Genomic DNA, 13,125 nt, shown 5'->3' with positions numbered 1-13,125 from the left:
TCTGAAACGATCATCTTCCCTCTCCTGTCAGTGACTGGACATCATTTACCACACATATATATTTTGCACAGGCCATGAAACTGTGGATTATTTCATTAATAAAAAGGCAGAACCAATATCTAATCTAATGGCAATTATAATTCTTAATATTTGTATTTATTTTGTTGTTATTTAATCACATAATAATTAAAATGTAAACAAATGAATAAAGAAATATGACTATAATACTATTATACTGTAAAACCATTTATAATGCAAATCATTGTCCAGCAAGAGTTGCAGTCGCTGTATAATTTACAGCTTTCTTTTCGTAAAGAGATAAAATAGTGCACAAAACACTTAAATATATAAATATTTATTATAAATATACATACAGTACAGCATTTTTCACATTATAAAGTGGCAGTGTAACTTGGTGTCAAATTCAGTATAAAAATAAATATTAAATCTGATACAAAAGCATGTAGTTTATAGAGTAATGCTCTTGAACAGTCGATTTAATGCACTTTAGGTCATAATCCTGATAGTTTGGTAATGTTCTGGTGATCTGAGGGCTAAGATGATTATGTGTGTGTTGTAATGCTGTGTGTGTATAAAGATGATCATGTGTTGTAATGCTGTGTGTGTATGAAGACATCATCGTTGACTTGTTTCAGTGGAGAAGAGCAGGATTAGTCTGGCACTAGAAGCTGGTGTGTGTGTGTGTGTGTGTGTGTGCCGTTATCTCAGTTCCTCACTGTGGGAGAAGACGGACAAGCAAAAACGCCAGCAGAACCAGGAGTTTATTATTAACAATTATTATTTAATTGTTTTTAGATCAGGAAATAAAGAGGAGCTAAAAATTGTGCAGACGGAGCTGAGGAAGAAGATCAGGGATGGTAAATGCAGTTATAAGAGGAAAATGGAAGATCAGCTGCAAAGTAACGATGTCAGAGGTGTCTGGAGGAGCCTGAATACCATCTCTGGGTATAAAGTCATCACACCTCTATCTGAGGTGGACCATCTGCCCCTCCCTTTGTCCAGACTCTCCTTAAGAGCACATTACCATCGCTGACACTTGGTTCAGAGCCCTTTTACATCTCCAGTACACCTACTCCTCCATTTCCCATCCCCCAGATTACTACTCACAGCCCTGGGCACCCAACTACTAAACTGTCTCTTACCGTCAACCAGGTGAGGGGAGAGCTGAGGAGACTGAAGATGAGGAAGGACCAGATGTTATCAGTCCACGGCTCCTTCGGTCTTGTGCTGACCAGCTGTGTGAGACTCTTCAGCACATGTTCAACCTGAGCTTGAGGCTGGGGCAAGTACCACAGCTGTGGAAAACATCATGTCTGGTTCCTGTGCCTGAGATGCCACACCCCAAGGACATGAACAGCTACAGACCGGTGGCTCTGACGTCTCATCTGATGAAAACATTTGAAAGACTCGTTCTAGGATATCTTCGTCCCCTGGTGAACCCATTGATGGACCCGCTTCAGTTTGTCTACTGGCCTGGCATCGGAGTGGATGACGCTCTCATCTACCTTCTCCACAGATCCCTCTCTCATCTGGAAAAAGCTGGAAGCTCTGTGAGGATCATGTTTTATGATTTCTCCAGTGCCTTTAACACCATCCAGCCTGCACTGCTGAGAGACAAGCTGGGGGACGCTGGAGTAGACCTTCACCTCTCAGCCTGGATCCTGGACTACCTCACCAGCAGACCACAGTTTGTGAGGATTAAGGACTGTCAGTCTGACACAGTGGTCTGCAGTACAGGGGTACCACAAGGAACAGTATTGGCACCATTCCTCTTCACCCTCTACACTGCAGACTTCACCTTCAACACCTCAGACTGCTTCCTCCAGAAGTTCTCTGATGACTCTGCCGTCGTTGGTCTCATCTCTGATGGGGATGACAGAGTGTACAGAGAACTGAATCAGGACTTTGTGGTCTGGTGCAATCTAAACCACCTCCTTATCAATGCAGCAAAGACTAAGGAGCTGGTGGTGGACTTCCGCAGGAGTAAGCGTGCTTCCCCGGTACCTGTGAATATTCAGGGGATGGACATTGAGATTGTGGACTCCTACAGGTATCTTGGCTTCCAGGTTACCAATAAATTGGACTGTACAGACACTGTTAAGGACCTTTATAAGAAGGGCCAGAAGAGACTGTTCCTGCTCAAGAGACTAAGGTCTTTTGGAGTACAGGGTCCACTCCTGAGGACTTCTTATGACTCTGTGGTGCCATCAGCCATCTACTCTGGTGTGTTATGCTGGAGTAGCAGCATTACAATGGCAGACAGGAAGAGGATAAACAGACTGATTAAAAAGGCCGGTTCTGTCCCGGGTTGCTCACTCGAGCCAGCTGAGGTGGTGGGAGAGAGGAGGGTGACAGCTAAGCTCTCATCCATGTTGGAGACCTCGTCCCACCCCCTTCATGGGACACTAACATCACTGAGCAGCTCCTTTAGTGTCAGACTGATGCACCCACGCTGTGTGAAGGAGAGATTCAGAAGATCTTATCTTCCTGCGGCCGTGACACTTTATAATCAGCACTGTTAAGCATTAAACAGAAACCACAACTCAGAGACTGAGTGGAAATCAATGCACAATGTCACTTTGCATCGCTAATATATTCACTTGCACTGTTTTTATATTTGGTCATTTGTTTTATAGGTGTAAATATATAATCTTTTTTATTTTAGTATTGTATAGTTTATTTTGAATTTTGATATTGTTAGTATTATGTTCATGTCACTTATTATTTTACTTTATGCTATCTACTTTCTGCTGTAAATGCTGAAATTTCTCACTTGTGAGACAAATAAAGGTTGATCTAATCTAATCTAATCTAAAAAAACATTTTCTGAACATAGTAAAAAATAGCCAAAATATTTAATTAATACAAAAATACATACCAAAAAAAAAAATAATACACAAACAAAAATGTTTCTTACAAAAGTGGTTTAATTTTCACAATACTACTCACAGATTTACAAAAAAATATTGCAGATCTCCTATTATGCAGACACACACAACAGTGGAAAGGAAAAAGTATATAGGTGATGATGATGATGAAGACACTTAAGGAGAAGCTAAGGCTCTTACAAAGGCCATATTAAACATACATATTTAAAAACAATATGTTACAATTTATGCATATGTCTATACACACTGTCTTTCACTATATCAGTTTATTCCCACTAAGATGCATTGCATCAAACCACTGTGGGCAGAGATGTATTAAAATCCTCCTGATTTCCCAGCGTTGTTTTTTAATATCATGCACATCATGATACATTTCATTATTCAGTTATAAATCCTGTTTCTTCCTGGTTCACATGTCACAACCTGAGTTAAAGAGTGCATATAACTTGATCTCAGTAACACATGTAATGTTTAAGTGTTCTGGCTAAACTCTCAGACCAGTCCGCATGTGTTTCTGTTGTCTTTAAAAACTAAAGGAGGAAGACCATCACTAATGTAACGTAAGACATGAAGCTTACACTGACATTTTGAAGAAGTGAACATCAGTGATAAAGGAGAGAAGTTTATCTTGATGCCGGATCATTTCAGAGCAAGAGAGGATTCAGTTCAGTTTACAAAGAGAAGCCCCGTATAATCTCCTGTAGAGATCAGTTAAAGGCAACAGCGGCGAGGAGAAATCTCTCTAAAGATGATTAATATGGGAAAAACACCTCGGCATGAACACAGACTCAACTTTGGCACACTTTTCCTTTTGTACAGAGAGTCAGACAGACAGAAACAAATTACAGGAAAATCAGACAATTTGCAATATGAGTGACTCGATAATGTGAGATTCCACATCAGTAACAGTAAAACAACAATTCTGATATTATTGTAGATGATAAATAATAATTTGATGCATTTATATGGAGCTTTTCTCTGCACTCAAATCGCTTTACACAGAAGGGGGGGGGGGGGGGATCTCCTCAAACACCACCAACACCAATACCACACTCCTCTCGCTGCAGATGTTCAGTACTGGCAGAATCCTCTGTAGATCTGTTGATCCTAACCAGTGTCGTCACTAGATGTTCTGGGCCTCGTTTACAGTTTAATCGTGGCCCTCAGGAGAGATTATTATAGGCCTGGTTCCTCTGCATTCTGATCCACCGGCGGTGAGTAAAGTCTATTCAGACACTGGGATTTCTTGATGACAACAAAGACAATCACACACACCAGAACCAGCAGAATCACAGGCAGTCCAACACTCCAGAACCAATACACTGCAGCTGGAAGGAGGAAGGAGGGAGGAGAACACAAGTTTTTAAAAATGTTTTTTCTTTTTTTTTAAACTCACTGCTTAAAGATTTTTTAGTTTAAAAAGTTTAAAGTTCTCAATGTCTCCTGTTTTACTTACTCAGTTGTTCATTATGTTTGTTATCCTCTGTCTCCAGTTTTCCCTTTGATCCTGATCTAGATTCTGTAGAGGAGATTGAAAGGTCACTCTCACACAGTTTAGCATCAATTCTCAGTTCAAATCCTGATATAAAATCAGCTCAAATATCTCTCCTCCTCCACTGATCTTCTCTCACCTGTGACTGAGACTGTGATCAAGGTTTCTCCTTCATAATCCAGAACTCTGTATGTTCCAGTGTCAGTGACTGTAAACTCATTAATGATCAGAGTCTCGTCACTGACGGTCAGTCGATCACTGTTGACCCCGTGACCTCTCGTCCACACCTCTGTCCAGCCTTCACTAGAGTTTCTCTCCACTTTATCAGCGTTGGTCAACAGAACATCCAACTTCAGATCCTCTCCTTTCTGCACAGAGATCTCATCTGAGGAGGAACACACACATTCATCATTATTATAATGGTGTCAATCAATCAAGACCATAAAAACATATTTAAGATTAAAGGAACTGAATGTAATCATTTAAAAACCAGCCAGTGAAAAGCCTATATTGGAATCATCTAATCTGAATAATGAATAATTGTTACATTTAGTGTGTTTCCTGATCACAGGCCCTGCACACAATAGTTAAACTTTAAACTGTTAGTCAATTAAACTGTTAACATTATCAGGAAATCATGAAAGCACATGTTGATGGTTTGATCAGTTTTGAATTTACCATGAATATGAAAATGATACTCCAGTTTTTCTGCCTCCACTGCTGTCTGTTTATTATTATTGTAATAAACATGTAAAAAGTATTTCCCAGCGTCACTGAATGTCAGATTCTTGATGACGACGTCACATGATCCTGCTTTAAACACTCGGTCATTTTCACGCTCACATTCTTCTTTCTCACAATAAAGGATGTTTCCTGACGGTCTGCTTAAAACAACAGCAATAATCTCTCTGTCCTCAGATTCACATGTCAGGGTGACGCTCTCTCCTGTTTTCCCCGTCACAGGTACAGGATGGGTTCCTGCACACAGATACAGAATCAAATTAACTCAATACAAAGAATCTCCAGAACATCTAATTAGAACATTTAATTACCTAATTGTAGGTAATATGGAGACAACAATATTAGCTGTGCCACATTTTAACATATCAAATGTTGTAGTGTATTCCTGAATAATGTTTATTAATAGATGAACTGCATAGAGAAGTATAGTCATGTGTGTGATGATGTAATACACTAAGAAATGTCCATCATTAATCCACAAATGTCAAGCAAAGTCACTTGGTGCAAAATAGAAACAATCAACTAGATCAACCTGGAACTGAAAGTTAAACATTGTTACAATATATGAACAAATATGATACTGACCGCTATAACTGATAAAGCTAAACAGCAGAAGCAGATTCAACCATCTGAACCTGAAGAGAAACAGAAGAGCTGGTTTATGTCACAGATACAGGCTAATAATCATAACCACATCTTTAACCGTATCTCTAACCGTAATAAAATATTAACCGTAATATTTGATGATATGTCACTAATAAAGGTACAGTAGGACTGCATTGTTTGTGGACTGAGCTTTACTGTGGAGAAAAGCACAAATAACTCCATTAGCTGCAAAGCACTAGTCACTGCAGGGCGCAAAAACTACATTTAAGATTACAATAAAAACTTAATTGTAATTTAATACATTTTTAATTCATTAAAATGATATGCATTTTTGACTGAAAATTTTCACCATTAGGCACACAGCAGCTGACACAACACTTCATGTTTGATTAATTAACATACAATATAACACAACATTTAAAATCTTTAATTAAATTATACATTTAGTCTATTCATTAAAATGCATAATATTATCAGCGTTATATCATATGCATACATGCAGTTAAAAGTCAATACAATTCAAGTCATATAACTGGTAAAACCTGAAAGCCAAAGAAAAAAAACATCTTTATGTTTTACTTTCTTTAGACAATATATAATATCACTCAGTATTAATATTAAATGCTATGTTAATGCGGTGTACGAGACGAGGCTGACTTCAGCTCCTTTGCAGTTCCTTATTCAGAAAATCTTCGCCCTACAAGTCCTATCTGTCGCGAAACGAAATTCTATCGTTCTATCTATCTATCTATCTATCTATCTATCTATCTATCTATCTATCTATCTATCTAAATTCTATAATTCTATTCTATCCTAACTGTCCCTTCTATGAAATTCATATGAAATGCTATGGTAATGCCGTAAACGAGTAGCCTACATCTGTCGTGACATTAGGCTTGTTTGAGATGAGCAAAATCTGCGCAGAATCGATCACCGGTGATCAGCGCGAGATGCATGCCGGTTAGAAATGTGTCCGAGTGCCGTCCGCCTTGCTCTGATGTCATGCTGACGTATGTCAAAAACTCTCGCGAGCGCAAGGCGGATGTGTCGGATTCTGCAGTCGAGCGCAGTTGCTCTCCACCGACTGCGCTGACCAAAAGGTGTGTTGGACATCGGCTGGATGCACCCGATCGGCGAGAGTAGCCGCGTGCAGGCGGGGAGGAGCTGCAGACGGAGACGTGAAGTCGGACACTTTCTGGTTCCCGAAGTGACCGCTCACGTGGTGTTTGCATACTTTACCACAGCTGAAGTGAAATAAATGCAATATTTGCCAAATAATACACAGATGTTTCAGAGACATTTTCATTCAATACTTTATGCTTCACACAGCGTCTGTTTGAACAAGAATAAAGTTCAACATAAGCTACTATCAATGAAGTGGAGTCTACGTTTTTTAATCAGTTTTAATTTGATAAACATGACACAATATTACTTCGCAACGACATGAAAAGAGTGTTCACTGTTATAAAAAAACTGATTTGTGAGCTTTAGAGGAACTAAAGATGTTCGAATAAACACGAAACACACGTGATCGTTGTCATGCGGTGAAACCGGCCAATCGTGGATCAGCTGTGTCGTCATCAGCCCTCGTGCAGCCGCTCTTGAGAAGCTGCGCTGGCTGAGTTCTCCGGCTACTCTCGAATCGCTCTCGCGGTACTTTGATGGCACACGTAACAGTCACGTGGCGTCGGCGCTGTATCAAGTCGGACAAAATTTCTAACCGGCATGCACTGCTTCAAGTCAGCCGCCGATCGGTCTGCTCAGAGCTGCATGAAGTCGAACAAGCCTAAAAGCATGATGGGAAACGACTTACTGACGACACAGCTTAATGTTTATTGGTTTAAACAACCGTGATGTATTGTTCTCTTTTAAAATGTTTGATTTTAAAACTCTGATATCATGTTTTATGTGTATACGTTGTGTTAATATTCCCAAACTATCTGACAGTGCGATCTCTATGGGTTATGCAATGTCATTTTAATAAAAAATAAAATAAAAAAGCACATATGTACGGTGGCCGAGAGAGCTCAACGCGCTGCAACTGAAGAAAACACATGCAAATAGAAAAACACCTGCAAATTAAGAAAACATCTTCATCAGTTTCACAACACATGTGTGCTCCAAATACTCACAACACAAACAAATACAGAAACGCGCTGCAAATAGGACAGAACACAAGTGTTTCCGGGGAAGCCAATAAGTGACGGACCCGGCTGGGACGTGCTTACGTGCTTACAGCTGTCTACTTTTATTATTATTTAATTTTTTGCAAAACATACAGAGATGACACGTTTACAACAACCTTTATTTATAAAGCACTTTTAACACAATACAAATTGATCCAAAGTGCTGTACATAGTGCATAGCAGGACTACACTATAACAAACAACAATTACAAGTTTCCAAAAGCTAAAGAATAAAAATGTGTTTTCAGAGTAGATTTAAAAATGTCCAATGAAGGAGCAGACCTCACAGGATAAGGGAGAGCAATCCAAAGCTTGATCACCCTTTCATTTGTAGCAACTTCGTGACACATTTAAAAGCAAGTGATTTGAAGATCTAAGTGCCCTAGCAGGACAGTATGGCACAATAAGATCACAAATATATCTTGGTGCACAGCCAGACAATGCCTTATAACATAAGGATCTTAAAATCAACTCGAAACTTAATAGGAAGCCAGTGAAGGGATGCAAAAACAGGAGAAATATGATCCCTCTTTCTAGACCCAGTCAACAGTCTTGCAGCTCCATTTTGAACAATTTGTAAACGAGATAGTGAAGATTGAGGAAGACCACAATAAAGAGAGTTGCAATAGTCTAATCGTGATGTTACAAATGCATGAATTGCAACTTCTAAATCTTTGCTTGAAAGATGGTTCTTCAACTTTGCAATAGATCTTAAATGGAAAAAGCTTCCTCTAATAAACGCACTAATTTGTTTATCAAAAAATAGTGAAGAGTCAAAGATCACTCCAAGGTTTTTGATTTGTTTGCATACATTTGTTGAGAGAGGACCTAACTGGGCTTTCAGAGCAGGAGAGGAATCTGCCGGACAACCTAAAATTAAAACCTCTGTTTTATCCTCATTTAGCTGCAGAAAATTATTTGTCATCCACCTCTTGATATCATCTACACATTCCAATAACACATCAGATGAAGCAGTGGTGTCAAGCCTTACTGGAAGGTAAAGCTGAGAATCATCTGCATAACAGTGATGTGAAATGTTGTACTTCTGAAAAATGAGGGCCAAGGGGAGCATATAAAGAGAAAACAACAAAGGTCCCAAAATAGATCCCTGAGGCACACCAAACAAAACAGGCGCAGATGACGAGGAACAATTTCCTAAATTTACAGAAAAAGTCCTCTTTTCGAGGTAGGAAGCAAACCACTTTAATACAGTGCCCTTGACACCTACCATACATTCAAGCCGTTCAAGAAGAATGCTGTGGTCAATGGTATCAAATGCAGCGCTCAGGTCCAACAAAACCAGCACAACACAAGAGCCTGAATCTAGAGCTAGCAAGATATCAGTTGTAACCCTCAACAGAGCTGACTCAGTGCTATGTAATGATCTAAAACCAGATTGGAACATGTCCAAAATATCAAAACAATTCAGATAAAACTGGAGCTGTGAGAAAACTACTTTCTCTAAAAGCTTAGAGATAAAAGGCAGTTTAGAGATCGGTCGATAGTTACTGCACATTTCTGGATCAAGTTGAGGTTTTTTCAACATAGGTTGCACAATTGCATGTTTAAAACTAGCTGGAACGGCACCTTTGGCTAAAGAGTTGTTTATGATAGTGGTTACCATAGGACTAATGGTAGAAAAAACCTCCTTGAAAAGACGAGCCGGGATAATATCTAACTTAGAACCAGAACACCTCATAGTAGAGACTATATCAGCTCGCTGAGTTGGAGAGACAGGTTTAAAGTTAGACAGACAACTCAGGACAGGGCAGTTGCAAGTGACATGGTTTATGACATACAACTTTGTATACAATATACAAAATGTATTTACAATATGTTCAATGTCATAAGAATACTAAAAAGAACAATGAGCTGAAGACTAAAATAAATAAATAAATAAATAAATAAATAAATAAAGAAATAAATAAATAAAGAAAGATAGAGAAAAAGAACATGAGGGAAAGACATTAATCTATACATCAGTTACATTGTACACATTTTATCATGTTATGTTAAAATAAGTTTCATAAGAAATGTAAGAATGCAGCTAGGGTCCAAATATGAGACGGCAAGTTTTAAAGTTGAGACACTCACACACAGATATAACGCATATATTAAAAACTTTGTTGTATAAAATGTATATTTATTTGCAACAGTTATGTTAACAGCAATAATACTATATTTCTGGTAAGAACAGCTATTCAGCTGATGGATACGGAAACATTTACGTTGTGTTCTGTCCTATTTGCAGCGCGTTTCTGTGTTTGGTTGTGTTGTGAGTATTTGGAGCACACATGTGTTGTGAAACTGATGAAGATGTTTTCTTAATTTGCGGGTGTTTTTTCTATTTGCATGTGTTTTCTTCAGTTGTAGCGCATTGAGCTCTCTCGGCCACCGTACATATGTATTGTATTAAAGGAAATTTTTTTGATAAACATGTATTTGGAATGGAATTAAATAAGTAGGCTACTTTGGGTGTCTTGTTCATTATATTTATTTTCATATAAAAGCAACAGAACTTAAATTCAGTCCAGTTTATTAGCAACACTGTGCACGAGCGTGAATCCGGTGAATCCCGCGATATCCATCATTGATCTCACAGGTGTCAGATCCACTGCGAGAAGAGAGATCTGTCCGGCTTGCCTGCGCTTCTTTCAATCCTCCTCATCACTGCAGCGCTTACTCTCGACTACATCTCAGGAGAGGCGCATCTCAAACAAGCCTTATGTGTCCTAGTGCGGTCCGCCTTGCTCTGATGTCATGACGAACGTATGTCAAAAATCTCTCGTGAGTGCAAGGCGGTCGTGTCGGATTCTGCAGTTTCTCTCCACCGACTGCGCTGATCAAAAGCACGATGGGAAACTCATTAATACTTATTGGTTTAAACAACCGTGATGTATTGTTCTCTTTTAAAATGTTTGATTTTAAAACTCTGATCTCATGTTTTATGTGTAGAAATTATGTATTAGTATTCCCAAACTCTCTGACAGTGCGATCTATGGGTTATTTGATTGTTGTCATATATATATATAACATGTCTGTAATTGAATGATTGATAAACATGATTGATAATGATTGAAAATGATTGATAAACACATCTTTGGTATATAATTAAATGGGTGTCTTGTTCATTATATTTATTTTCATATAAAAGCAACAGAACTTAATGTGAAAGAAAAAATGTGAACAAAAAAACAAATGTGAAAGAAAAAAAATAACAATTCCTCGACCGGCCCAAAAGTGAAGCGGCCCACCAGAAATCCTCCAGATTCTCCCGGTTACCCACCCCGGGCCTGCCTCTGTATAACCGCATTTGTGAGGAAACACTTTATCATTTACAAACAAATAATCGACAGCCTGTTGGCGAAACATGTTTTACGCTACACAATAGTTTTGTTGGGAACGATATGTAGATTTTACTATGACAAAGGTTATTTTATAAGAGAAGACAGAGACGGGAATGTGATTTAGTGATAATCACAGTAGTGGATACAGTACGTTCATCATAAACATGTCGACTTATTTCCTTTGCATCATTAGCAGGATTAGCTTTCCACAAACAGAAACACAACTATTGGTTTAATAACACACAAACACACAGACTGGATATATATTCAAAAATATGAACACTTACATGGTGAAACTTCGGCATGAGTCCTTTAATCAGGAGTTAACTTCATACATTACTGCATTTAGCGAGTGGTGAGACTGACTGAATCATAACAAAACTGAAAGTAACTTTCCTGAAAGTCATGTTACTTCCTGAATCCTGAATCTGGGCAAAGATGCTGCCTTCACGTGCTATGGAAAAGATGATATTTTCCACTTGTGAACTGGTATTTACCAGTGTGTTGTGTTCAAGTGCTTTTGTTGTCGTAATGTAGTACCCGCAAGGTCTGTGTCAGTAGAGTATCTTTTTTATCTTTACAAAAAATAACAAAACAAAAAAAAAACGTAAATGTGGTGCTTTCTGATGATTAAAACATAATTAAGAATTTAAAAAAAATACAACATGACATAAAATGATTACATATGAACCAAGGAAATTGCGGCTAAGTTGAAAATTGAGTGTTAACGCATTATATTACAATCGTTAATGACACAACATTGTATAGGCTACAAAAACTATCCGCTAACAGTATTCACGACTCTTGCGTTGCTCTCCGCCATTTTGAAAAGGTCAAAGGTTATCTCATCTCGGCAACTCGTGCATCAAAATATTCTACGAGTTGCCCAGTGGAAAATACCACATGAGGGGGTGTTCATGTGCATTTTCCATGTCGGCTTTTGGTATTTACCATAATTACCATAGCACGTGAAGGCACCAAGAGTATAGAAGCCCAAGAGGCGAAACTCTGTTGTGTTATGGGTAACAGTCTGTAGATGGCGCTGCGGAGGCGCGTCCGCCATTATGGACTGAAAGCTGCTGAAATCGTTAGCGCCAGTCAATGGCAAAATCCATTTTAGTAGGTGTTTATAGTTCATGTGTGCACTTGCTAGATTGCACATCTTTTTTGTACCTTTCCGCCTGTAATAGGACATTCATAGATTCATTTTTTTCTTGCCATATGCCATTGAAACGTTCACTGTGTGCACTTTCACTGAAGATGTTGAAAAAACAAGTTGCTAATATTTTTGTGATATTCTATGTAAAAGAAAAGTCTTTAGAAATGTTCATTTATAATGTTATTTATTTATTTATTTATTTATTTATTTATTTATTTATTTATTTATTTATTTATTTTTCCAAATCCTATATATGGTGATGTTCACTAATTTCAAAATCAACATTTGAATAAATATCTTATTACTGTGTGTCTGCCTATATATTATTTCAGGAATTTCTGTTATTCATATAACAAGGAAAATGCATAATAGAACATAAATATTGATAGATTAAAGGTTTGCAGTAATTTTATAATTGTATCTTTGCAAACCGTAAGTGGTAGGCTAATGAAGCCGATTCGGTGGGGGACATACTAAAAAGTACTATAGGAATCTTATAGTATTTTGGGACAAAATATTATAGTAATCTTATAGGAATACAATTTGGGACATACTACAGAGGTACGATAAGACTACTATATAAATACTATAGCAGCTTAAAAATATTATAGAGGTAGGCTATTACAGAACATCACAGAAGTATGTTATGTTCTGTAATACCTCTATAATATCCAAGAGCCGCTAT

The 13,125-nt window shown here is 38.1% G+C and overlaps 2 protein-coding genes across 2 annotated transcripts in view; both read right to left on the bottom strand.

Moving 5' to 3' along the window:
- LOC308697126 (uncharacterized protein) overlaps positions 1-13,125 on the bottom strand; it is an 874,503-nt gene that overhangs the window by 532,946 nt on the left and 328,432 nt on the right. The window lies entirely within an intron of this gene.
- On the bottom strand, positions 2,937-11,670 carry LOC308697165 (uncharacterized protein). The gene is made up of 6 exons (XM_081376305.1): positions 11,569-11,670; positions 5,728-5,777; positions 5,080-5,379; positions 4,541-4,786; positions 4,366-4,428; positions 2,937-4,237 (listed from the first exon to the last, which is right to left on the bottom strand). Coding segments are annotated over exons 1-6 (813 nt in total). The 5' UTR covers positions 11,571-11,670; the 3' UTR covers positions 2,937-4,085.

Source organism: Scardinius erythrophthalmus, assembly GCF_964197995.2.
Source record: "Scardinius erythrophthalmus genome assembly, chromosome: 10".
Lineage (NCBI taxonomy): Eukaryota > Metazoa > Chordata > Actinopteri > Cypriniformes > Leuciscidae > Scardinius > Scardinius erythrophthalmus.
Note: the sequence above shows the minus strand (reverse complement) of the source record. Positions and strands in the feature narration are given on the sequence as shown.